At 36.2% G+C, this 25543-nt stretch overlaps 1 protein-coding gene across 1 annotated transcript in view; it reads right to left on the reverse strand.

The window, feature by feature from the left end:
- Positions 1-15397, reverse strand: part of LOC138988187 (glutamate receptor ionotropic, delta-2-like) — a 268819-nt gene extending 253422 nt beyond the window's left edge. The window contains exon 1 of the mRNA XM_070371885.1: positions 15302-15397. Coding sequence (XP_070227986.1) covers positions 15302-15337 — 36 coding nt within the window. The 5' untranslated portion in view covers positions 15338-15397. The remainder of the gene's footprint in view (positions 1-15301) is intronic.
- Between the last annotated feature and the right edge of the window lie 10146 nt (positions 15398-25543).

Here is a 25543-nt window from a genome sequence, read left to right on the forward strand (position 1 = left end):
GCCTCCCATCTCCCAGAGGGAGCTGACTTTTAATAGCTGTTTGTGTTCTAGAAGCTGACAGATGAGTAAACTATTCCCATGTTGGGTACTTTTTGGAGGTAACTTTTCTCATTTTAGACCACCCTAGAGTCCTGTTTAATGCAATGGATAGTGACTTGATGAATGGTCAAGTCATTGGTCAAAACCTGTTACCTTGCTTTTGAAAAACTCCAAATTACGCCTGAGGCCTATCTTCCTCATCGGTAAGGCAGCCATATGCTGCTGCTGTTGCTAAGTCGCTTCAGTTGTGTCCGACTCTGTGCGACCCCAGAGATGGCAGCCCACCAGGCTCCCCCATCCCTGGGATTCTCCAGGCAAGAACACTGGAGTGGGTTGCCATTTCCTTGGCCTTGGCTCTTGGAGAGGGACTGGGAAAGCAGACAAGGTTTTCTCAAGATGTATTTCCTTTGTAAACTGAAACCTAATGATTACACTTTAATTCCGAACACTAGTTTTCCCTCCTAATTGGAAAGGTTTCTAAGATGTAAGAAAGGACAACTTCCTGTGACTTTTTTTTTTTTTTTTTGCATCTGTTTGCCTAGTATCAGTTATGTCACTGTAAAACAGCAACAACATCAACATGCTATGGGAGCTTAGAAGTGACAACTGAATATGCATCTTCTTAATGAAAGGCTGAACCTTTTGAGAGGTCAAGGAAACATTTAGAACACTGATACAGCAAGATGTGTGGGAGTATCCTACTTTATATATTTGTACACCTAAATATCTATTACTACATAATTAAAAGGTAAATACATGCTTTTCATGTATCCTTTTAAATAAAGTCTTCGTTCAATAAGATCTTCCCAGTAATAGAAAACTGTCTCAAAAGTCTCTAATATTTTAAACTATGTCCAGTACATAGCTTCTAGAAAGTGAATTATAACAAAGTGGTAAAATAAAAGTTTATCTTTTTAGTTAAAAAAAAATTGGAATTGATATGCTTTTTGTCATTGTTTGCCCAGCATTGCAGAATTTCTCTGTATCTTGTATGACCTATTACTCAGCCAAGACTCAAAAGGATCCCTAAGCAAATTTCTGCAAGTATTCTCCTCAGATAGTTCTCTCTTTTCCAATATGTTCCCTATGGCTGGTGAGAAGTCAGACAAACAAGGATTCAATGCTCACTTTTGTTCCAAATGTAACTTGAAGTTATTTAACTAGCTCTAAGTATCAGCCATATCAACAAACTGCAAATAATAATCTTTAGGGCTCCATGGAGATTAAAATAACTGAGAATAATAAGTGTGCCCTAAATGCTGGCTGGTAACACTTAATTCATTAATATACTCCTTTGTAACTCTAGAAAGTAAAATCTATGTCAGAAGCATTTCTCTAGTTTTCATATTTTTACTTATACTTGTTTTTCAGGAATTATATATAGAACTGGTTTTGTGTTTTTTGTAACTATGCCAAAGCTACTGCATTAGCAAAAAGTAACTTAAAACTTCAAGGTCACCTTAACATCTGGATTTCTTTTAGATACAGTGCTATATATAATTCTGAAAGTAAAGTATAATATAATTCATATGATGTTGGTTAAAATATTATAGAAGTTATGTAAATCACATAGACCTACTGTTTCTACATCTTTGAATTTTCAAATGACTATGTCAATACTTTTCTAAACTTCTAGAGACAAGTAGTAAATATATTTTTCAGAAGTGAATTATGTACCATATCTTTGAAATATCTATGCAGTGTTTATTCTAAGAATTCAGGTTTCATCTTCCAAAAGGAAGAAAAGTTGGGTCATGCATGGTTATCTCAGTGCTGTAGTGATCCTTGCATGTTTGCATGACAGCTATCATCTTAAGAATTGGTGTGATGAGAAAGAATAAGAAATTGTCAAGTCATTGTCATGTATCAATTCTCATAATAATTTTATTCACTCAGCATTGAAGTGAATACATATTTCAGTGTTGCTATGAATTATATTGTTTGCCTCAGCCAGTCTTCCTCAAGTGCCTGTTTATAAAAATTGCACTCTCCCCTTTTCTCTCACATGAGCTGGGTATAAGCAGCAGAAGAGATAACAAAATATGTATATCATAAATATCTATGTCTACTGATTATACTGCTTCACTAATAAAAATGAGATCCATTTTATCTTACCTTACAGCTAGATCAGGATTTCAACCATGGTGTTTTTAAATAGTTAATGAATATTATCTAAATTATATAATGCTAACATTATTCTCACAGAAAATTTCTAATTAAATTGTCTCTAAAGGAGCTCTTAATAAAAAAGGAAACCTAACACACAGGCTGCTGGAATGGTCTGCATTTCAATTTCATTTGCTTCAGGTGATACTGCAGCTCACTTATAGAGTAATTTAAATTCTTGATATCTGCATACTTTTGTGTATATTCTTTACATTGTTGAATATTCCTTCCCTTTTCACTATACCATGTTAGTCACTGCCTATGTTTCAGAACTAATTTGTGTCATTCTTTAAGCCTTTTCCACTGCCCTACCCACGCGATAGATACTTCTTTTATGTGCTCTTTAACGCTGTGCATAATAAGAACTAACACCTAGATACAGCACTTCCTACGTGCCAGGCTCTACTCAAAGACATCCTTTGTTCTTTCATATATTAGTTCCTTTAATTTTCTTAACAGCTCTATGACGTAGGTAATGTTACCTGTATTTTAAAGATGAAGAAATAGAATCATAAAGATTTTGGGATGGTCATGTACACACTGCTACATTTAAAATGGATAACCAACAAGGAACTACTGTATAGCACATGGAACTCTGCTTCATGTTATGTGGCAGCCTAAGGAAATGGCAAAACACTCCAGTATCCTTGCCTGCCTTTTCATACTGTTCATGGGGTTCTCAAGGCAAGAATACTGAAGTGGTTTGCCAACAAAGGTCCGTCTAGTCAAGGCTATGGTTTTTCCAGTGGTTATGTATGGATGTGAGAGTTGGACTGTGAAGAAGGCTGAGCGCCGAAGAATTGATGCTTTTGAACTGTGGTGTTGGAGAAGACTCTTGAGAGTCCCTTGGACTGCAAGGAGATCCAACCAGTCCATTCTGAAGGAGATCAGCCCTGGGATTTCTTTGGAAGGAAAGATGCTAAAGCTGAAACTCCAGTACTTTGGCCACCTCATGCGAAGAGTTGACTCATTGGAAAAGACTCTGATGCTGGGAGGGATTGGGGGCAGGAGGAGAAGGGGACGACAGACGGTGAGATGGCTGGATGGCATCACTGACTCGATGGACATGAGTCTGAGTGAACTCCGGTAGTTGGTGATGGACAGGGAGGCCTGGCGTGCTGCAATTCATGGGGTCGCAAAGAGTCGGACACGACTGAGCGACTGATCTGATCTGATCTGTTCTGATCCTTGCCTGGAAAATCCCATGGACAGAGGAGCCTGGCGGGTTGCAGTCCACGGGTCGCAAACAGTCAGGCATGACTAAGCGACTAACACTAGATAGGGGAGTTTGGGAGAGAATGGATGCATGTATGTGTATGGTTGAGTCCCTTCGCTGTTCACTTGAAACTATCACAATATGGTTCATCAGCTATACCCCTCACCAAAATAAAAAGTTTCTTCAAAAAGAGTAAAACATCTTAAAAAAAGAAATAGAATCATAAAGAGTTTAAATACATTGCCTAAATTCACATATAGGAGACCTGGAGATTTAAATATAATCTGGTTCTGGAGTCTGTTTTTTTAATAGCTTCATTGAAATATAACTCACATACATATAATTTATCCATTCAAAGTGTACAGTTCAACAGCTTTACTACATTCACAGACTTACGCTACAATCATAGTAGTTTTAGAATATTACTCTGTAAAGAAATCCAATTTCCTTTAGCCATCATTTCTCAATCCTGTAATCTCTCCCAGTCCTAGTTACTAGTCTACTTTCTGACCCTATACACTTGCCTATTCCATATAAATGGAGTCATATAACATGTGACCTACTGTGACTGGCTTTTAACTAGCATATTTTCAAGGTTCGTCCAGGCACCGTGTTATCAGTGCCTCATTACATTTTACTGCCACGATCTCTCGTTTTATGGGCATACCACTCTTCTTCCACTCATCAGTTGATACACCTTTTGGGTGTCTCCATTTTTTGTTATTGTAAATAAAGCTGTTATGAGACATATGTGTACAAGTTTTTGTGTGGACACACATTTTCATTTCTCCTGGAACATACCTAGAGTAGAATTTCTGAATCATCCACTAAGTTTGTGTTTAATCATTTAACAAACTGCTAGACTATTTTTCTGAAGCTCTTGCACTATTTCACATTCCCACCAGCAACATACAAATGTTTCATTTTTCCACAGCTCTGCCACACTTGTTTTTATCTGTCCTTTTGATTTACAGCCATTCTAGTGGGTGTAAGGACTTCCCTAGGGGCTCAGATAGCAAAGAATCTGCCTGCAGTGAAGGAGACCTGGGTTCATTCCTTGGGTCAAGAAGTTCTCCTGGAAAAGAGAATTGCAACCCACTCCAGTATTCTTGACTGAGAAATCCCATGGACAGAAGAGTCTGGGCTACAGTCCATGGGGTCAGTCCATGGGGTCACAAAAGATCAGACACGACTGAGAGACTAAGCATGTATGCACACATGTATATAGTGCATGGTGTAAAGTGGTAGCACACTGTGATTGTTATTTGCACGTCTATGATGACAAATGGTGTTGAGAATCTTTTTATATGCTTATTGGTCATTTTTATACCTTCTATGAAAACCCACCCAGATCCTTTGCCCATTTTTAATTGGTTTATTTTTCACATGTTGTCATTCTTGAAACTTTATTCTTTTTATGTATTAAATACAAGTCCCTCATCAGACACATGATCTGCAAATATCTTATACCATGCTCTCGGTTGTCTTCTCATTTTTTTACATTCTATCGTTTGAGACATAAACATTTTTAATGTTAGTGAAATCTAATTTATCTATTTGTTTGTTGTTTATGCTTTGAGTGTTATATTTAAGAATCTACTGCTAAAATAAAGTCACAAAGATTTACATCTAATGTTTTCTTCTAAGAATTTTATAGTTTTAACTTATACATTTAAATTCATGATCTATTTTGAGTTGATTTTTGTATGCTATTTTAGGCAAGGATATTAGTTTATTCTTTTGCACCTTTTGTATGTGGGTATCCGGTTGAAATGACTACTATTCTTTCCTCCATTGAATGACCTTGACAATCTTGTTGAAAAATCAATTAACCATAGATATATGGGTTAATTCTGGACACTCATTTCTGTTCTACTGATGTCTATCCTCGACCTAGTTTGATTACTGTAGCTTTTTAGTAAGTTTTGAAACTGAAAAGTGTGAGTCTTCCTACTGCTCTTTTTTGAGATTTTGTGGGTTTTTTGTTTGTTTGTTTTCTCCCTATTCTGATTCTCTCGCAGTTCCATGTGAATTTTAGGATCTGCTGGTCAATTATGGCAAAAAAGAAAAAAAAGAAGACAGCTAGAATTTTGATAGAGACTTCATTGAATCTGTAGCTCTATTTGGAGAATATTGCCATCTTTACAATACTGAGTTTTCCAATCCATGACTATATGCTATCTCTCCACATTTTTTGGATATTTTAATTTCTTTCAAAGAATGTTTTGTAGCATTTAGTGTACAAATATTGCAGTTGTTACTGTTTATTCTTTTATTTTATTCTATTTTATTCTTCTTGATATATTTAAATGAAAATAACTTTATTAATTTCTTTTTTGTAATCTTCATTGCTAGTGCACAAAAATACAATTGATCTTTGTAAAGTGTTTACACTTCAGAGCAGTTGAAGTCTTTTATTAACTCTAATTGTGTATGTGTGTGTTTACTCTTTATGATTTTCTATTTGCAAGACCATGTCATCTGTAAATACAGAAAGTTTTACTTTTTCCTTTCTAATTTCATTCCTTTTACTTAGTTACCTTGCCTAATTGGGGTGGCTAGAACCTCCACCGCGATGTTGAACAGAATTAGTGAGAACTTAAGGGATTAAGAGGGGTTTTTCAGCATTTCACCATTAAAATGATACTTTATTATTTCAGAAAATTCCTTCTCTTTTATTATAAGATTGTCAACTTTTTTTTTTAATTGGGAAAGAGTGCTAGATTTTATTAAATGGCTTTCTTACATATGTTGGGATGATTATGTGGGTTTATCCCTTTATTAATATGGGATATGATGTTGGTTTTCATAAACTGAGCCAACCTTGTACTCCTGGAATTAACTTCATTTGTTTATGGTGTATAATCCTTTTTATATATTGTTGGATTCAGTTTTCCAGCATTCTGTTGAGGATGCTTGTGTCTGTATTCAAATGTATCATAGTCATTAAAGTCATTAAGTGATAAACTCCACTGATTATTGGTTGATTGCCTTACTGTTTTCAGCAATTCCTTGGATTTGCTCAGTAGTTTGAAGGAACTAAATTTTGGTAGGGGTCATATTTGAAGTCAGGTTTTAAAACTTATTCTGACCTCAGGAGGGATATTCTTAGCTATCTTTTTTTCTGGCTTTTCCTGGTAAACTAGTTGGCTTATGATTCAGCTTATTGTTTTTAATTAAGAGGAGCCAAAGACTTGAAATTCCCCATGCTCTGTTTCAAATAATTGGAGAGTGCTTAAGCATTCTCTTTTGTTATGGACTGCCTCTCCCCTGGACAAAGTCTTTGCTACAACTCTGGGTACTGAGTTAAGTGGCAGCCTCTGGCCTTCTCCACTTACCTCATTTGGCATAGAACCCCCTGCCTTGTAACAAGGTGGAGTGATGGAAACCAAAGCCCCAGTACTCTAAGTCTGTTACACCTGGGATAGAGACTGCCTCCTATGTGTCACAGTTAGGTGGAGAAAGGGAGCCCACAAATTCTTGGTCACACTCACCAGGAATTTAACCTTTTCAGATAAGATTGGGTGCATTCAGGGTGGTATGGCTGTAAGACTTAACCTTTTCAAATTACATTTAGATTGTGTGGAAAATGTTAGCAGCCTCCAGGAGAGATAACCCTTCATTGGAAACTTTTAAGGGAGATGGAGCCCTGTCTTCTTGGCCAAAGTGGCTTGGAGTGGAGCTTCCATAAAGCTGAGTAAGGCAGTGAGTCAGGTGGAAGGAGAAAGAGAACCATGAGGTTGAGATGCTATAGCCTCCTGTTGTTTTTACTGACTTTCTGTACATTTTCTTAAGTGTTACTTCATTTTTTGTATGCCCTTAGGAAATTTACAGAGATTTTAAATGGCTTCTATTTATTTACTTACTTATTTTAGTCAGTCAGTCAGCTTTTTGTGGTGCTTACTTTGCTGAAGAGTGGGTCTATGAATCTTCTCAGCCTGCCACCTCAGAAGTGGAATTCCTACAAGGACAGTGTTCTTAACCACCGTGCTTATTGTCCTTTCAGTGTAGTAGTTATTACATGGCGCTTACCAAGTTTTATTGAGAGTTTTAGCTTAATTTATTTAAGACAGTATCCACAGGACATGTCCTCAGCCAGAGTTGTCATTTTTGCCTGGAGCTTTGAACCAAACTTTATTAACACTCAAAGGAGACCTCTTCAGACACTGCTGTGGGCCCACTAAGAGATGGCCATCAAACTTCCCTCCCTTATCTGTGCCTGAAGGCCCACCCAGGAGAGCCTTTTGTCAAGTTCACTCTTCCTGCTCCTAAATTTGCCTCTAGGTTCAGGTTGAGACTGAGGAAAGACAAAGGCTGAGACTCAGGAAAGCTTAAACCTCGGCGGGGGTTCAAAACGCTGAAAGTCTGCAAGTAGAAAAACCTTGGACAATGTCCTCGGCAAAAAACTAAGCAAAAGGACATTTCAGGGCTGTTTTTAGTGTGTTTTCTTAGTTTTATATTCATATACAGAAGCTATTTAAAGCTAGCCTAAAACCAAACATGATTCCTGAGACAATACACTTGACATACCAGACTTTCAGAAATTTGTATAGTTTATTATTTGGATTTTTAAAATATCAGATATTTGTGTAATCTTGTCTCTAGGCAGCACCATCTTCACTAGGAGGAGAGTTGTGGTTTTTCTCATTAGCAGATTTTCAAAGGAAAGTAACAATAAATGGGATTAAAAGTCATGATTCTGTAGTTTATGTTTTCCTTGTCTAACTTAGGGTCCTTTAAATAATTTCCCATCAAAATCTAAAGATTGATGACACTGATTAATTATGGCTTCACGATCACTCATGCTCATTTTTTTCCTTTTCTGTAGTTAATTTACACATTATTGTTCCACTGCAGAGATAACAGCATCTTATATTTAGAAACACTCGGCACTTTACTAACTGCTTTCAGATAGTTTAAGGTATTTACACTCATAAAAAACCTGTGTGGCCGGTTTTTTGTTCCTTTTTTACAGACAGAAAAATTGAGGTTCAGAATAGCTTCCTGACTTCCATAAATTCAATGATTTATTAAATAGAAGAGGTAGAACTTGAATGGATATCTTTTGGCTATAAACCTAGTACTCTGCAGGATATGCCCAATGGCTGTTAGTATGAGTGTGTTGGGAAGAGAAGAATAGGTGGAGGAAAAACAATGAAATATTACTCCAACAGGAAATCATATTGCATATTATTTACTATTTTGCTAAAAGGTACATTGAGAAGAAGCTAAGTACACTGATTCATCCTTAAGAAAGTGAAGTTGCTCAGTCGTGTCCAACTCTTTGCGACCCTGTGGACTGTAGCCTACCAGGCTCCTCTGTTTACGGGATTCTCCAGGCAAGAATACTGGAGTGGGTTGCCATTTCCTTCCCCAAGGGATATTCCCGACCCAGGGATCGAACTGGGGTCTCCTGCATTGGAGGCAGACGCTTTAACCTCTGAGCCACCAGGGAAGCCTTCATCCTTACACTGACATAATTCATGGGTACATTAGATATGAAGTATTATTTCACATGATAGCAAAAATATTGTGGAACAAAAGCCAAGCACTGAGTGCCTCTATGACCAAGATAATATGAAATGATTCTGTGATTTGTAACTTCTCATGGAACGTAAACTTGCTATTTAATAATGTGAATGAATGATTCTTGATGTTTTGAATTAAAACTTTTTACTTCTTTAACTTAAAAGCATGTATGTCATTTCCCAGTAACAACTATGTCAAAAGATTTAACAATGACATAATCCTTTGGCATTTCTTTTGGAAATTTAGTCTTAGTAAGTAAAAATTAAAGAATGAGGAATCCTAAGACTACTTATTCAGGCATAGTCTTGTGTCCATTCCAGTTCCTATTTTTGTAATTACATATAGAGTTCTTAATTTCTTTTCTTTTTCCCTTTTTCCTTCCTTCCTTCCCTCTTTCCTTTCCCTCCCAACTCCACATACACACCCACAGGCTATCAGAATATCTTAATTTGTTCATTCAACAAATATTTATTGACCTGCTTCTATATACCTGACAATGTACATGAAAACAACTTGTGTTTTACTGGTATGTAGTCTAATTTCATTAGTCTAACACTAATGAAATTTTTACAAAATACAGAGTTACAAAGAGTTCTGAGTGACAGAACATAGTAAATGAACACTCGAATTGTTCCGTAACTCCACAAAGCTGGTCCTTGATGTCACCGTTGAGATTCGGTCATAAACACTGTGACATTCGTTGTGTGCACCCTCCCTGCCTCCCTCTCTCATCATTCTTTCCCAGGCTCCTGCTAAATGCATTTAATGCCTTCACAAACAGATCCTATTTTCTGATAGAGAACTTACTAATGCTGATAAAATGGTTCCTGTGGAACTCCTCAAGAGCAGGAACTGTATATATATATATATATTTTTTTTTTTTTTTCTTCTTTGCCTCCCTGGGATTAGCACAGTGCTTAGCTTACAATAAATGCTCAGTGATAGTTATTGAGTCAAACCTAATAGTTTAGGGTGTACCATGCAATACTCTTTTACCTTTTTCTGATCTCAGATAACATTTCCATTTTTAGAGGCAAATAAGGCCTGCTTAAAATAATTCCCAAGATGTTAGACTTATAACAAAATATTTTAGGCAAAGGAAAATTCTCTTAATATGATAGTTCAGTAGGTAGTTACCTGCTACACCCTCCTCATGGTGATTGCTTGGGAAAATTTACATGTTTCAACAGAGTTTGGACTTTGCTTTGTGTGGTGTTGTTTTAATATAAACTGCTTTGGTATATTTTCTATGTTTATATTTCTATGGGTCTAGTGATAGCTTTAGTTCAGATAGTAATTTTTTTCACTGCTGTTATTCTCCTATTTTTAAAAATTGGCTTCATTTCTTACTGTTATTTCTTTCCTTTAGGAGGTATTCTTTATTTAGTCTGTCTCTTTACCATGGCTTCACGCCCAGTTTTGTTAAATTTAAATTTCCAGGAATATCCATTAACTTAATTAATTTTGTAAAGATAGTGTCCACATATTATTTGACCTAAAATGTTTTCAATTGTAAAATGAACAATTGTTTCACCTACCACTAATAAAGACAAAAAAATGCTACCAATTTTAATTGCAGGAAGACATCAACTGAAAGACTCATCCTGATTCAAAGATATTACAATATGAAAGACTATGTTTTTTAATTTATAAAATACAGAAAAAGCACCACCACAGCTCTAACACAAATTTCTAATCATATGTACATAAAGTTATACAATTATGTTTATGGTAGTTTTAGGCAAAATAGTATTGTGCTATATATTCAATGCAGAAAAAAGGCATTGCATTTTTTCAAAAATATTCTTAGCGCTTTCAATGTCCTGCTAGAATGAAACTCCCCAAAGTCAATATCTTTATCTATTTTGCATGTACCCCAAGCAACTAGAAGAGGACCCTCAACAGATACTTCTCAAATAAATTTATGAGTGAGTTTATGTTTCATTAGAGATGCCATATGTCTGTTTTAAGAAAACGAAATCAAGAAGATTAGAGTTATTAACGAGTGATCTCCTTCTAAAGGCCAGTTTATGTTTTCCAGATATCTAGTACTTTTTCTTACAGAAGAGCTTCTTAAATCTTCCATTTGTCACCAACTTCTTTCCATTTTATTTTCATAAGGATTCATAATTATTATGATGATACTTACAACTCAGTGATGTTTCCAATAACTTTTGTGAATAACCATGAAAAAACTGTATGGCATAATTGGTCACTTATGGCTATCCATAGTTGTACAACTTATGAAATGAAAAGGAAAAAATAATCCTAATAAATGCCTCATATTAAGACAGTTGGTCCACTTGGTAAGCAGTAGAGATCAGTGGACCAAATATGGAAACAGAGTTTGGCAGAGGGAGATTTATTCACATTCTTTCTTTTCCTCCATTTCTAAGAAACTTATATGGCATTGGTGATGGCTAAAAATAAAGTTATCCTTATGCGATGCCATTTTTAAAAAATGTTTTTAAATTATGAATTCAATAGCATCTGTAATCTCAATAGTTACATTTAAATTAAACCTAACATGAATTTATTCTGATTCCAAAGACAGAATGTCAGAGAGGCTAAAGACATAGGGATCAGGATCTTTGGCTTCAAGTTTGGGCTTGAAACTCATCTCTGGCTCTTGTTAGTTATTATGGACATGGAAATTTAGTTAATTCTTTTGAGCTCTGTTTTCATCCTTAAATGTAATTAGCACATATCTTATAGAGTTTTTTTAAGAATTAAATTAGTTAACACACATAAAGTTCTTAATAGGTCAGACCAAATAACAGATACTGAAGATGGTTTTTCCTTGTTTGCCCTCGAGTCCCTCACGGCCCCACACTGTGACCTAAGAAGAAGACCTTCCTGGTCTTCTAACATTACTTGGGCTCCCTTGCCCTCTGCTTCTGGTTGGATTTGTAATTGGAAATGATGGAAGTAGATGGAAAGATAGGAGGAATGACTTTAGAGCACCCGCCTCTCCATTTCTTCGCTGCCTGAATGTGATTTGAGTGCTTCTCCTCCAACCTCTTCCCACAGCCAAGGCCACCACTTCTAAGATGCGGTTTCTGTTCCATGGCTCTAGCTTTGCTAGACTCTCTCCCCCATCACATCAGTCTTTAGGGTTGCTGCACATCTAGGCCCTGACACTTCAACACCCTTGTTGATTTATTCAACTTTATTTACATTATTTGTTAATAATCCCTTCATTTAATTCTCTTTACTTAACCATTTGAGTCCCATTCACTTGCCCCTGGCATCATAAACAATATGCTGCTGCTGCTAAGTCGCTTCAGTCGTGTCCGACTCTGTGCGACCTCATAGACGGCAGCCCCCCAGGTTCCCCCATCCCTGGGATTCTCCAGGCAAGAACACTGGAGTGGGTTGCCATTTCCTTTTCCAATGCATGAAAGTGAAAAGTGAAAGTGAAGTCGTGTCTGACTCTTAGCGACCCCATGGATTGCAGCCTGCCAGGCTCCTCCGTCCAGGGGATTTTGCAGTCAAGAGTACTGGAGTTTATTTAGTTTAAGATAAATATTAGATTATTTTCTTCAAGTGTATGAAGTATCTTTAGTAGTGATGGGATTGGGAGTTTCAAAATTTAAACAAGAAAAATCAATTCTATTAACCTGTGTGTCTTTGATAACATTACTTTCCTAAGAAGTAAAGAATCTGTGGTGTGTGTGTGTGTGTGTGTGTGTGTGTATAACTGGGATTAGATTTTTGTTAGAATGGAATAAAGGCTAAGATACCTTCTGTCATGGCCTTTACACATGATCCCTCCCTCCTTTTTCTCTCTTTGGAAATGGCTAGTGGTAAATACTTGGAATACAAGGGGTTATTGTTTAGGTGACTAAATCAAGTCCAATATAGAATTCTGAGTTTCAGGTTTAGTTGACATCATGATTTTAAAGTCGCTGCATTGACTTAGGGAAGAGTGATTCTCAGTGATTCTCAGTGTTGGGTGGAAGAAGCTTGCAAAGTCATATAAGTAGGAGCTATACCTGGAAAGGGTCTTGTAGGAAATAAATAAGAAAGTCATGGCTGCTTTCCATTCAAATAGGAATTACAGGAAGAACCAGAAAGCCTGAAAAATTATTAAGTACAATGGCTGTATACTGAGGAAGTTTAACAAGTGTAACAACCTTTTGCTCAACTGGGCACCCAACTCATAAATTCATATTGTACCACAGAAGACTTTAGGGAAACAGCCTTTCCATATCTCCTCTCACTAAGCACATTCAGGGTCAGGGCAGGGCTAAGCTTGAAGAAAACGGATCATTTACACGTCACGAAGGTGAGAATAGGGCACGAAGGTATTAACACTGTGTGAGGCAATACCATTTCACGCACAAAACAGCAATCATTTTTCTTGGCCTAGAAATGAATTGAAAATAATTGGCTCTATGAAGCTTTCCCAGTAAAACTCACTTTCATCTTATTCAGAGTTAAGCATTTCTACCTCTCAAGAAAATCCTATAGCTACTGCAATTCTCACACTTATCACAGTAGGAATAGAGGGAGTAAATATAATGTTAAGGAGGAAGAAGTTAAGAAATCTAGAGTCTGGCTTTTTGGATTTGAATCTCAATTCTCTCTGCTACTTACTATCTGTATAATCATCCACATTTTTTTCAACCTCTGTATGTCTCAGTTTCTTCAACCAGATTCTTGGGATCAGAATACTATTTATTTATTGGAAATAATATGAGGACTGAATAAGATCATACATGAAAACAACTCAGTAGAGTATCTGCACATAGTTAGTATTAAATAAATCTCAGCTGTTTCATTACATATGCACCTGCCAGCAAAAGTCTATGTGTAACTTGAGGCATAAATATGCACATAAGTATATGTGTCATTCATCTTATACCCATTACCAACTAACTCTATTATACAGTAAGTACTAGATACATATTTAATGAGTAAATGAGGCTAGCTTGCCTAAAAATATGTATGTCAAAGGCAAAAGCAAAGCACATATATTTTCTTTTATTGTGGTTTTCACTTGAGCTTCCATGTTAATCACTAGAGAAGAGACTATTATAGTTTATTATGCTTTAAATACCTTTTTAAAAAAAATACTAGCACATCAGTGAAAATGCATATCTACACTTCTGAGTATGTACAGAAGCACCTGCACAATTAGGTTTTCAAGTACTCATAATATAATTATTTTCCAAACAATGAAAATCTTGTTAAAACCATAGCTAAAAATAAATTATAGGCACCAAAAGGGAAGATAGACTCATCGTCTAAATTTCTTTTTATAGAGAGTATCATAGATCCTTCTTATAGACAATGAAATTATGTTGAGTCTGCTTAATTTGTATTAAACAATGTGCAAAGGGCAGTCATCGCTGTTATAAATCCTGATAAATATTCAATTAGCATCAACACATCAAAAAAGACCACTTCTCATGTTTACTAATTCTGTAATTTTTTTAGGCTATAAGAAAGAATTGTTCAAATTTAAAAAGAAGTGGGCTTTTCTGAAGAAAACTGAAGTTAATAACTACGGGTTATCTTTTTGAAATGTATTATGAAGAAGCATGAGGTTAAACACATTGAGATAGGCAGGGAGAAGGCATGTCTTCATCCCCTATGGCTATTTAGACAGCACCAATTGGAGCATTTTGCTATTGAAGACTATTTCTATTAACATTTTATTTATATATCATGTGAGAAAATAATAATATATAGAATAAACAGTTACCATTTATTGTTTTTTCTACCAAATGGAATTATAATAAATGTTTCACATGTATAATCCCATGTAATAGCCACAGAATCACTGGATGATAAACTCAAAACAACAGAATCGGATCTGTCCATTTTAATTATTAGTGTCCCCAGGGATTAGTAATGAGCTTAAATACAGTTGATACTCAATAAATAACTACTAAACAATACGATGAGCTTCACTTTGAAGTAGGTCCTTCCCAGGAAAGCTAACGTTTCAGTGTTACTGAATGTACTGTATTTGATCAAATCCACCCTTGTTTGGCCTGGTTATCTTCATTTACATAGACCATCGGATTTCAGTGAGAGGATGCCTGAGAGAGAACTCCATCTTGTCATGTGTAGAAAACTATAGAAGGATAGAAATCTGGTCTAAGCTGTCTAAGTAAGTTATGAAATTAGCACTATAATTAAAGGAAAAGTATGTAAAAGCCTGATTCTGACACACATAAATCGAAGGCTGGAAAATATGATAATTACAAGTACCATACAATGCATAGTTAGGATTTTTTAAAAGCTCTTTTAATATTGTGACATCAGTTAATGAAACATAAGGAAATGAAGGATAAAATAACCTCCTGGAAGCCAAAACCACAAGGCTGAGATCAGACTTACCAGAACAGTCACCACACGTAGAACCACTCCACGCATGTTATTCTCCAGTTTCTTGTCAGTCAGGGACCCATTCAGCCCTGTGACAGGATTCCAGCACCCAAGCTGAAAGATAAAATAGCTTGGTCACTTTTCCGCCTGAGGAACAGTCCAATCACCTATATATAGACCTTTCAGAGAACTGCATGATAAATCTTGGAATAACATAACAGAAAGTGTCCTGTGCAGTTTTTGCTTTTTAATAGCAAATGAAGCAATCAAAAATGATATTTCCTGCTTTTAAATATCATATGGTATATGACAGTATCCAGAGGGCTTTAGGGGACTCACTGAAGACATATGACTTAATGAGGAGTTATAAATACACCAATAATTCAGTCCCAGTAATACACTAATTAGAAAAATAATAGCACATATAATTCTAGTAAAATGCCTGTTCTAATGTATCAATTACTGCACAAGTTAGATTTTCTTACAGTTTAAATGGTTTTAATTAGATCTTACATTGCTTTTATTGGGGAAAAAGCTGATTTTTAATGTGGTTAGAGGGGTCACAGTTTTTATTTGAGGAAAATAAAACATGTATAAGGCTTTGTTGTTTTCAAATATCCACAGTACATAAAACAATGTAATTTGCCTTTTTTGTCAGTGCTATCAATCTACATGGGAGATTTTGGCAGCAGTCTTTCCCTTAAAGTCTTGCAATGATTTACTGCTCTTTGCTCTCCAAAGTACTGGTGTAATTTTACATTCTCATGTAGTTGTTATCTCTTGTAACATCCAAATCTGAGGGCTACCAGTCTAAAAACTACTGCCTATAAATTCCAACGGGATAAAAATGGATGACTCTCAATTCAGAAATAAGGAGGAAAGAGAGATGCTGTGATTTGAATTAGCAGATAACTGCTCAAGAAGCGAAGCTGCAGAGATTGTTGCAACACACATCTTGGGAAGATATACCATGCTATTAATTCTGATGCCAGCCCCAATGAGCCTTCCCATTTGGGAACTTATTCCATATTTTCAGGCTTTAAAAATGTAACAGAACTTTAGTCATGTTCAGAGACTGTTTTGATCAATTGAATGGTTTATAGGGGCACCTGGTTATTCGTGCTGCTTCCTGTTAAAGACTGTATTATGTCCTTGTATTGCATTTTGGGAGGGATTGGGGGCAGGAGGAAAAGGGGACGACAGAGGATGAGATGGCTGGATGGCATCACCGCCTCGATGGATGTGAGTTTGAGTGAACTCCGGGAGATGGTGATGGACAGGGAGGCCTGGCGTGCTGCGATTCATGGGGTCACAAAGAGTCGGACATGACTGAGCGACTGAACTGAACTGATTGCATTTTGTTTGAAGCTTCTGAAGTCATCAATATACCGGCAAGTCTTCCTCACAAATAAACAATTTAGGTGCTTCTTTTTAAGCTCCTCAAAAGGTGCTTAATTAAGAAAATTAAAATGTACACAATATATCTTAAGAGAACGGGTTGTCACATGTAAGCAAAAAGCCAGATTTTTCCATATTAAAATAATGTGGAAAAAGCTGCTAATTGTTGGTTTCAACTGTAAAAGCACATTAAATTCATACAATGATGTGTCATTTTTAGTTACATAAAAGTCTAATTAGAACTTAGATCCAATTAGCAAATCCAAATGTGTTGAAAGTCTAATTATCAGAGATATTGCAGTCCTCTTGCCAAATTTAAAACCTTATGAAATTTCTTTTGAGTTTTTGTTCTCTTCTGAGGTCAACCAGTCAATCCTCAATTATTTTCATTGATGTGCACTTTTTCTAATTAATTCTTCAAGAAGAGTTTAATTTCATAGACCATATAATATTGGTGGAAAAAGATCTAAAACAAAGTAAAAAGCTAAATTTCCAATGCTCTATCCACCTTTTACAATTACATTACCTAATTCTAAGTACATGAATAGCTTTTAGAATGTCATCTTATTCATGACTAGTAGATCTCAACTGCCAAAGTAAACACAGGGTTTTTTTTTTCTCCGTTGGAGTTATTTTTTAAGTTTGATGAACTTATTGTCAGTTTGCCTAAATAAATTACATTTGTTAGTGCCAACTTGAACACAGCATTTTGGTGTATTAACTAGTCAAAATATTTACTACTGGAATAACAACAAAACCTGATAAGCAGTTTGTTTCAATAATGCTCTGGACAAACAATTAAAAATATATAATTTCCAGCTTCTTCTTAATTATGTCTTCCTTTAAACAGAAGTAAATGCAGTCAATGATTTAAAAATTCTAAAGTACTCTAGTAATGGGGGGTTTGAAATATTGATAATGAAATAGCATTTGGAGGAAGTAGAGGTGGTGGCTGTATCTTATCTTCTGACCTCGGTAGTGACTTAAACATTATCTGTTTTTATATATATACAAAACAGATATATATATATATAAATATATATATATTTTTATATATATATATAAATATATAATGTTTCTTTTCTCTCTCTCCTCTCTCTTTCACATTTTTTTGTTTTTTTTTTTTTTACTCACACTGATTTCTTCCAGTGGCCATGCATGGCCACTAACCCCATCCTGCCTTTTGGAGAATTGCTTTCTTTTTTCATCCCTAGACAACTGCTTTCCCTTTTTCATCCCCCGACTTTTTTCATGACTCTGACTCTCTGGTTTAGCAATTGTTAATAATTGGTTGTTTGACCTGAGCCAATAAAAGCCCTTCCTTGGAGGTTTATTTTTAATATCAAGTGTGTGCATGGTGGGCAGATCAATAAGTTGATATGAAGTTTTTTTAATGTTTTGCCAGATTCTCTCATATATGCTACAGAACATATAATTTTCTCCTTTGCTTTATGAAGGTCTTTCACCTTTCTGTTTTCTTTCTTCTTTTTTTGCCATCCTTCTAACATGTCTATGGATTATAGCACTTAGAAAGTTGAAAAGTTGTTCCTGTTCTTAATGAAAGCAGTCTAGATTTTAAGACTTAACTTTTTTCACTCAACTCAGGTATCCTTTCATATTCACCTGTTCTGATGCCTAGTATTAGCTAAATGTTAGCTGTAGTCACCAAAAACTAGAGATGGAATTTTGACATAGAGAAATTCAGGATACAGACTCTCGGGAAAACTAGAAATAAAGAATATCACATATAAACACAGTCATAATAAAGAAATACTAATTTCTACATTGAATAGAACTTTTTTAAAAAACATTTTTTGTAATACTTTCTATGTGTCAGCCATGGTACTGGGGCTTTTCATATGTGTGAGTTCTTAGTCATTCAGTCATGTGCAACTCTTTGGAACTCCATGGACTGTATCCCACCAGGCATCTCTGTCCATGGGATCTTTTAGGCAAGAATACTGGAGTGGGTTGCCATTTTCTTAGGCTGCCACATAGCATTAAGCAGAGTTCCATGTGCTATACAGTAGGTCCTTGTTGGTTATCCATTTTAAATATAGCACTGTGTACATGACCATCCCAAACTCTTAATTGATATTTTGGCAATAAAATTTAAAAGGCAAATTATCACCATTATCATCATTTTTATAAAAATAATTATAACACATACATAGTGCACATGCATGAATGCTCAGTCACTCAGTCATGTTTGACTCTCTGCAACCCTATGGACTGTTAGCCCGCCAGGCTCCTCTGTCCATGGGATTTTCCCAGCAAGAATACTGGAGCAGGTTACCATTTTCTTCCCTAGGGGATCTTCCTGATCCAGGGATGGAACCCAGGTCTCCTGAGTCTCCTGCATTGCAGGTGGATTCTTTACTGCTGAGCCACCAGGAAAGCCCCACGTAGTGCATAGTATGTACTAATCATCTGTAAAGTGAAATCGCTCAGTCATGTCCAACTCTTTGTGACCCCATGGACTGTAGACTATCAGGCTCCTCCATCCATGGGATTTTCCAGGCAAGAATACTGGAGTGTGTTGCCATTTCCTTCTCCAGGAGATCTTCCCAGCCCAGAGACTAAACTTGGGTCTCCTGCATTGTAGGCAGACGCTTTACTGTCTGAGCTACTAGGAGCTGTGCATATATTGATAACTTTATTTCTCAAAACCACCAAATGATGAAGGTATCAATATTACTCCATTATAATGAAAATGCTGATTTTATACATCTTTTTGAAGGATTACTCAAGGGTTGAGATTCCTTAATTTCTGTTCATACCCAAGAATCTCCCTGAGATTCACTTCAAGCTATTCTGTTTGATTATAAAAACTCCTTCCAATAATAGCCATAAAAATGGGTTAGGTTCGCATAGATCCAAACTGAATTTGTCTCTACAGTGGGTCATAGCCCTTGCAGCAGAGCAAGATTGACAGGAAAATTGTTAGATAAAATCTAGATTTTCACTCAGGTTTAAGTGTCAGACTTAACTAACAACTTCTCTGGTTCGTTGTTTGAAATGTTTTTAGCTTAACTTTGCTTCAGAGGTTGTTTTTGTCTGGTTGTGTTGTTTTTGTTTTAAACAATGAGACCAGAGACTAACAAAGATAATACACACAAAATTTCATACTATCTATTTGGCTGGGCATTTTCTAAGTAAAAATAATAAAAGTGGGCCCTGCAGCACATGAGATTTACAGAAAGTCGCACTGCTGATGGCAAAACAAGATGCATTATCTTCCATGGTCTGACCGTCTAGAGGACATTTAGAAGGGATTAAAAAATAAAGACCAATTCAATTTCCTTTCAATTACAGTATATAGATTTCCTATAGTGTTTTCTGGTGATTGCCTAAAGTCATTTTAAAATCTTAAAATGCTTAATGCTTTAATTATTTCCTTCACTGAAGCTTTAGCAATAATAACCTTGCAGCTTTCTGTTCAAATCAATGTAATATCTGTGTTCGACAAACTGGCTGATGTACGTGCATGAGCACAGTAGCATGCTCCTAACATCATGTACTGTGTCATTAGGAAATGACCAGGTTTCAGACATTTCCTCTTTCCCCTCAGTGTTTCCACTTTTCATTTTTCCATGGGCTTTAAAGGGTGACATTTGACTTGGGCTTTACATCACTATTTTTCAGGCAGTGTTTCAATGTCAAAAAGAGCTGAACTGTTCAACTTCAATTTTACACTCACTAGTTTGTAGGCTTTAATAACAGGAGTGAAGAGAGCTCTTAATTGAATACCAAACAATTCCCTACATGTATTACACTGTATTCATAGGGAGCCAGCCCAGACAGGTTATAGCACCATAGCTTCAGCTTCAGGACACGAAATATCCACAGCACTGGGGACCTTGCACTCCCCAAAACTACATTTGCTTTCTCAGCCTTCAAAGGAAAAGAGGGAACAACAAAAGCTGGGCAAAGTGCCTGAAAGCTAGCCATTTAGAAATGCACAGCATTATTCGGTAGGTATTATTTCTGTAATGGGATAGAAAGTGTAAGAAAAAAATACATATGGCAGGTTGACTCAGATACATGTTTTATAGAGTTAAATTGGAATTTTTTTTTGACATGCATAGAAATGCAGTGTGCCAGTAATCCTTCCAATGATACTTTTCTTTATGGTATTTCCACCTGTAAAATAGGTTCGATTTGTTAGACTTGCTCACTGGGGGATGATTACTTCCTCCTAAGATTTTATTCCTACAGCTTGGTCATTACCATGAAGTAAGAGTCATTCTTTAGATTACATGGAATAGCCTTAGCACTTGAGTTTCCTTCAGGAGAAAATGAAAAGTCAGAAAAAAAAAATTACCTGTTTCCACAGCTTATATCTCCCTGCCCACTGCTGAAGACAAAACCTTCTGGACTATTTAACAATGTACATGTACAACAAGACAAACTTGTTAACTGATTTCCATAAATTAAGAATATCAACATGGAATATAGATATTAAATATATACAGGAATTTATTTGTATATTTACATAAATACATATAAAATATAGTTCAAAAGTGTTTATGGCCGCATTATAACCACTTCCAGTCATCAGCTGGTATTTGACTGGTTTAATGATCTATATCTCTATCCGTTCAGTCGTGACCAACTGTTTGTGATCCCATGGACTGTATCCAGCCAGACTTCTCTGTCCATGAAATTCTCTAGACAAGAATACTGGAGTGGGTTGCCATTTCCTTCTCCAGGGATCTTCCCAACCTAGAGATTGCGTCTCCCGCATGGCAGGCAGATTCTTTACCGTCTGAGTCATCAGGGAAGACGGTTTAATGATGCTCTGCCATTGTTATATGTTTTCCCTTCTTTCATAATTCTCAGTGTAAAATTACTATTACATAATATTTAGAGAAAATATCGCATAGCAGTTAAGATCAGGAACTCTGGAACCAGACTGTGTTCAAGGACCTGCTCTGATAATTGCTGGGTGTGGCCATTGGGGCTCTGATCCCTCTCAAATAGGAAGAATAAAAATTACTTCCTCATAGGGCTGGTGGGACTATTAACTGACTTAACATATGTTAAACATTTAGAAATTTTCCTGGCACATAAAGACTAGAGAATTGTTCATTATTATTATTCCTATGTAATCAGCATGTTTTATTCCTCTCCCAGCCTTATCATCTGGAGTCACTCACTTGTTTCAGTGATGAAACTTACCTCAAAAGTGTGGTTCTCAACTTTGGCTGCACATTAGAATGATCTGAAAGCTTTATACAATTCTGATGTCCTGCCTAACCCCAGAACAATTAAATCCTAATGTCCACTACTCTAAAACTTGATCTAACATCCAGGGAATGCAATCCCATAAAATGGCTACTTAACCTTATTGACTAAAGGCATCCTTTTTACTGGCTTCCTTTGCAAAAGCTAACTAGTGACACTTTCTCAAATAAACAGGCTCTTTTATTTTTCTTGTTTTAAGTAGTACAGGAGACAATGAACTCTGAACCTGAATAACGCTTACCTTGTCTGCTGTTGTAGTCCTAGTCCTTATCATAGCTTTGGTGTGTTGGTACATGATTGGTCCTAATAGAGATCTGATAAATGAAATGCATATATTACAATTCCTGCTGTCCTCTTTATTATTCTACCTTTTGGGCTTTCCAGTTTGACATGAATAAAAACCAAAATATCCCCAATCTGATACTGTGTTCAACTATATAATATTATATCTCTGACAATTTTTGTGATTCTTCAGGACAATTGCTCCATACTAAAATTCAGTTAGCTCTCTTTTTCTTTATGATCAGAATTTTCTTCCAAATAACATTTTGGCACTTATTGATTATTATCTGATAAAAGCGGTTGGATTTCTTCTCTTTCATTCCATGCTACCTTGAGATATTTTAAAGGGGATCTTCATTTTAAAACCACATTAGGAGTGTTAATCTTTCCTATGTCTTCATCTTAATGATCTGCAGGTGCCCAATGCCTTCTACAATAGTGTTTTGTAAAACACTATTGTAGTTTTACAATTATTTATTGTAGTAAAACAATTATTTTTATAAAACTTTCATGATTTAATTAAAGTTATTGCACTTTAGATCTTTGTTCCCAAACAACCAAAACCTTATGCCTAGATGTATCCTTATGCTCTACTGTCTCTTTAATATCTGTTTAGATATCTCAAAGGCACCTCAAATATCACAAGAGTAGGCTCATAAAATTCACCTTTACCAGTTCCACTAGCCAGCAACTAAGAAGTCAGTCTTATCATCTCTCAATACTTTATCCATTGTCAGTCTACAATTTCAAGTCCTTAAAAAACAAAACAAAACTTTCAAACCCACTTCACTTCATCTCCTTACCACCATCCTAGTCCAAGCTAATTTTATAGCTTCTCTTTTACAATCTTTACACTGCAAACATAAACATACATTTTGATATGATGTCCTCTCCTATGATCTTTCTGTAGGTTTCTATGTTTCTCAAGACAAAGACTAAACTTCTAATACGACCAATCAAGACCTCTGTGATTTGTCACATTTTAGAGTCACAGTCTCAGGTCATGTCACATTCCCTCTCATTCTTTAGGCTCCAATCACTAGTCTTACTTCAAATTTCTTGAGTTAGACATAATCTTCTTGCCTTAAGGATTAACCACTTGAGAAGTTAAAAAAAGTCCCAATGCCAAAGCCATATGCCATGTTAAATAAATCAGAAAGTGTTGAAAGCGTTAGTCACTCAGTCATGTCTGACTCTTTGTGACCCTGTGGACTGTAGTCTGCCAGGCTCCTCTGTCCATGGGGATTCTTCAGGCAAGAATACTGGAGTTGGTTGCCATGATTTCCTCCTTCCTGACCCAGGGATTGAACCTGGGTCTCCCACATTGCAGGCAGATTCTCTGATATCCAAGCCACCAGGGAAGCCCCAAATCAAAAATTCTGGGCAATTTTCAGGTATCAGTATTTTTCAAAAATTTCTAAGATGATTCCAAAGTTTAGTCAAATTTGGTAATCAATGGTTTTAAACATACAGTCTTACTTGATTGGAAGAATCTTAGAAACCTGCCATTCTTCAGTGAATCACTGAATTCACTCTTACTCATCCTATAGACCTCAATGCAAACATTACAGCCTGGGGGAAACCTTCCCTGACAATCTGATCCACCCCCAGGCTAGCTCATGTCCTTTCAATACAGCATCAAGTTCCTCTGTTTATAGTAATATCATAATTAGAATTTTAATCTGTATTTTATATTATTAACATTTATTGTGCCAATTATCTGTAAGTTTCCATGGAGTCAGGAAGATTGATGTTTTGTACCATTCACTTTATTAAATACATAATTCCTGGCACAAAGTGGGGCTTCAATTTTTATTGAGTACTAAGCAAATTTAGATGATTTTTAAATGAGAAACTTAATATATCTTGCAGCAGTCGCTGATTGTTTCTTAAATGATGTCTTAAATGAAGATCGTAATGATATGGCCAAGACACTGTGCTGTCAGCTAATAGCTGAGCTTTTTTTTGTTTGTTTTAATTTGGAAGGAAGATTTGCAACTCTCATTCTTCCTGGGTACAAATCGATGAACTCTGCATAAAGATCAGGGAATGCTTTGCAAAGACCTTCAATATGAGGAATTATGATCTTACCTAACTCTGTAGAGAGTAAGTTGTCATATTAGGGCTATAATTGGAACAATTATATAAAAACAATAGCAATAATAAAAATAGGATGTAGCTTATGAAAGGTGCTTCTTCTATTCCAGGCCTCATTTTAAGGCATGTACTTATTCCATCTCAGTAACAAGAGATTCACTGTATACCCAGGAAATACAAACTGTTGAAACTTTGGAGAATGAAACATCACCCATCTAGCAGAAAGCCCTCCTGAGAACAGAGAAGGCTCTTGAGAAATCCAGCCCCTGGCTAAAAACCTATATATGATTTTTTTTAAACCTGACCATAGGCAATTACAAAGGCTTTACCTGACAGGTCTGTTGAAGGGAATTTCTGTCAAGAACTCAGGCCTTTTGGCCCGCCATACTTTTATTTATATCTGCATTGTTAGCCTAGGAGCCTCTATTCAGAGGCCTCACTATTGGAACCCTGGGCTCTGAGAACATCCTATTCACAGAAAGGGGTAACCTTGAGAATATGTTATTTCATTATTAAATAACACCCAGTACTTGTCCATTCCTAGCCCTTCCTTTCTTCCTTCCTCTCCATTCCCCACTCAGGTCCATAAAACTGATCCTCTTGATTGGGATTCCTCCAGCAGTGACACAGTTCCCCCATCCCATCTGCGCTGTTACACCGACTGTCTCTCAGTGTCATCCTATAGACAAAAGTTAAACATTTGGGAAGCAATGAGTTTTTTTATAGACTTGCTTTTCCTTTGGCAGGGTTTCTGAAACCCAGGTTCGATACGTGGGTCACTAAGATCCCCTGAAGAAGGGAATGGAAACCCACTCCAGTATTCTTTCCTGGAGAATCCTGTGGGCAGAGGAGCCTGGTGGGCTTCAATCCATGGGCTGGCAAAGAGTCAGACACGATTGAGCAAATAACACTGTAATTTCCTATGGCAGTAGTGAGTAAAGCCTTAATTCCTACTTGTATTTTGACTTGCTGTCTTAATCAACTACACCCTCATTGTGGCAGGGCAGCTCTCCCAGCTCAGTCTTGACATCTCTCACTTTATAATGGCAGTTCATGTCTCCTGATACTTCCTATGAAGCAAGCATTGTCCCAAGTCTTGGATACCACTTAATTTGCTTTTCTGCTGTAATCTTATGTAGCCACTATAATTATACCCTAATTTTAATATATGAGAAAATTGAGATCAGAGAGTTTAAATGACCAGGTCACTCATCTAACAAGTGAAATAGT

This window comes from Bos mutus, chromosome 6, assembly GCF_027580195.1.
Source record: "Bos mutus isolate GX-2022 chromosome 6, NWIPB_WYAK_1.1, whole genome shotgun sequence".
Taxonomy (NCBI): Eukaryota; Metazoa; Chordata; class Mammalia; order Artiodactyla; family Bovidae; genus Bos; species Bos mutus.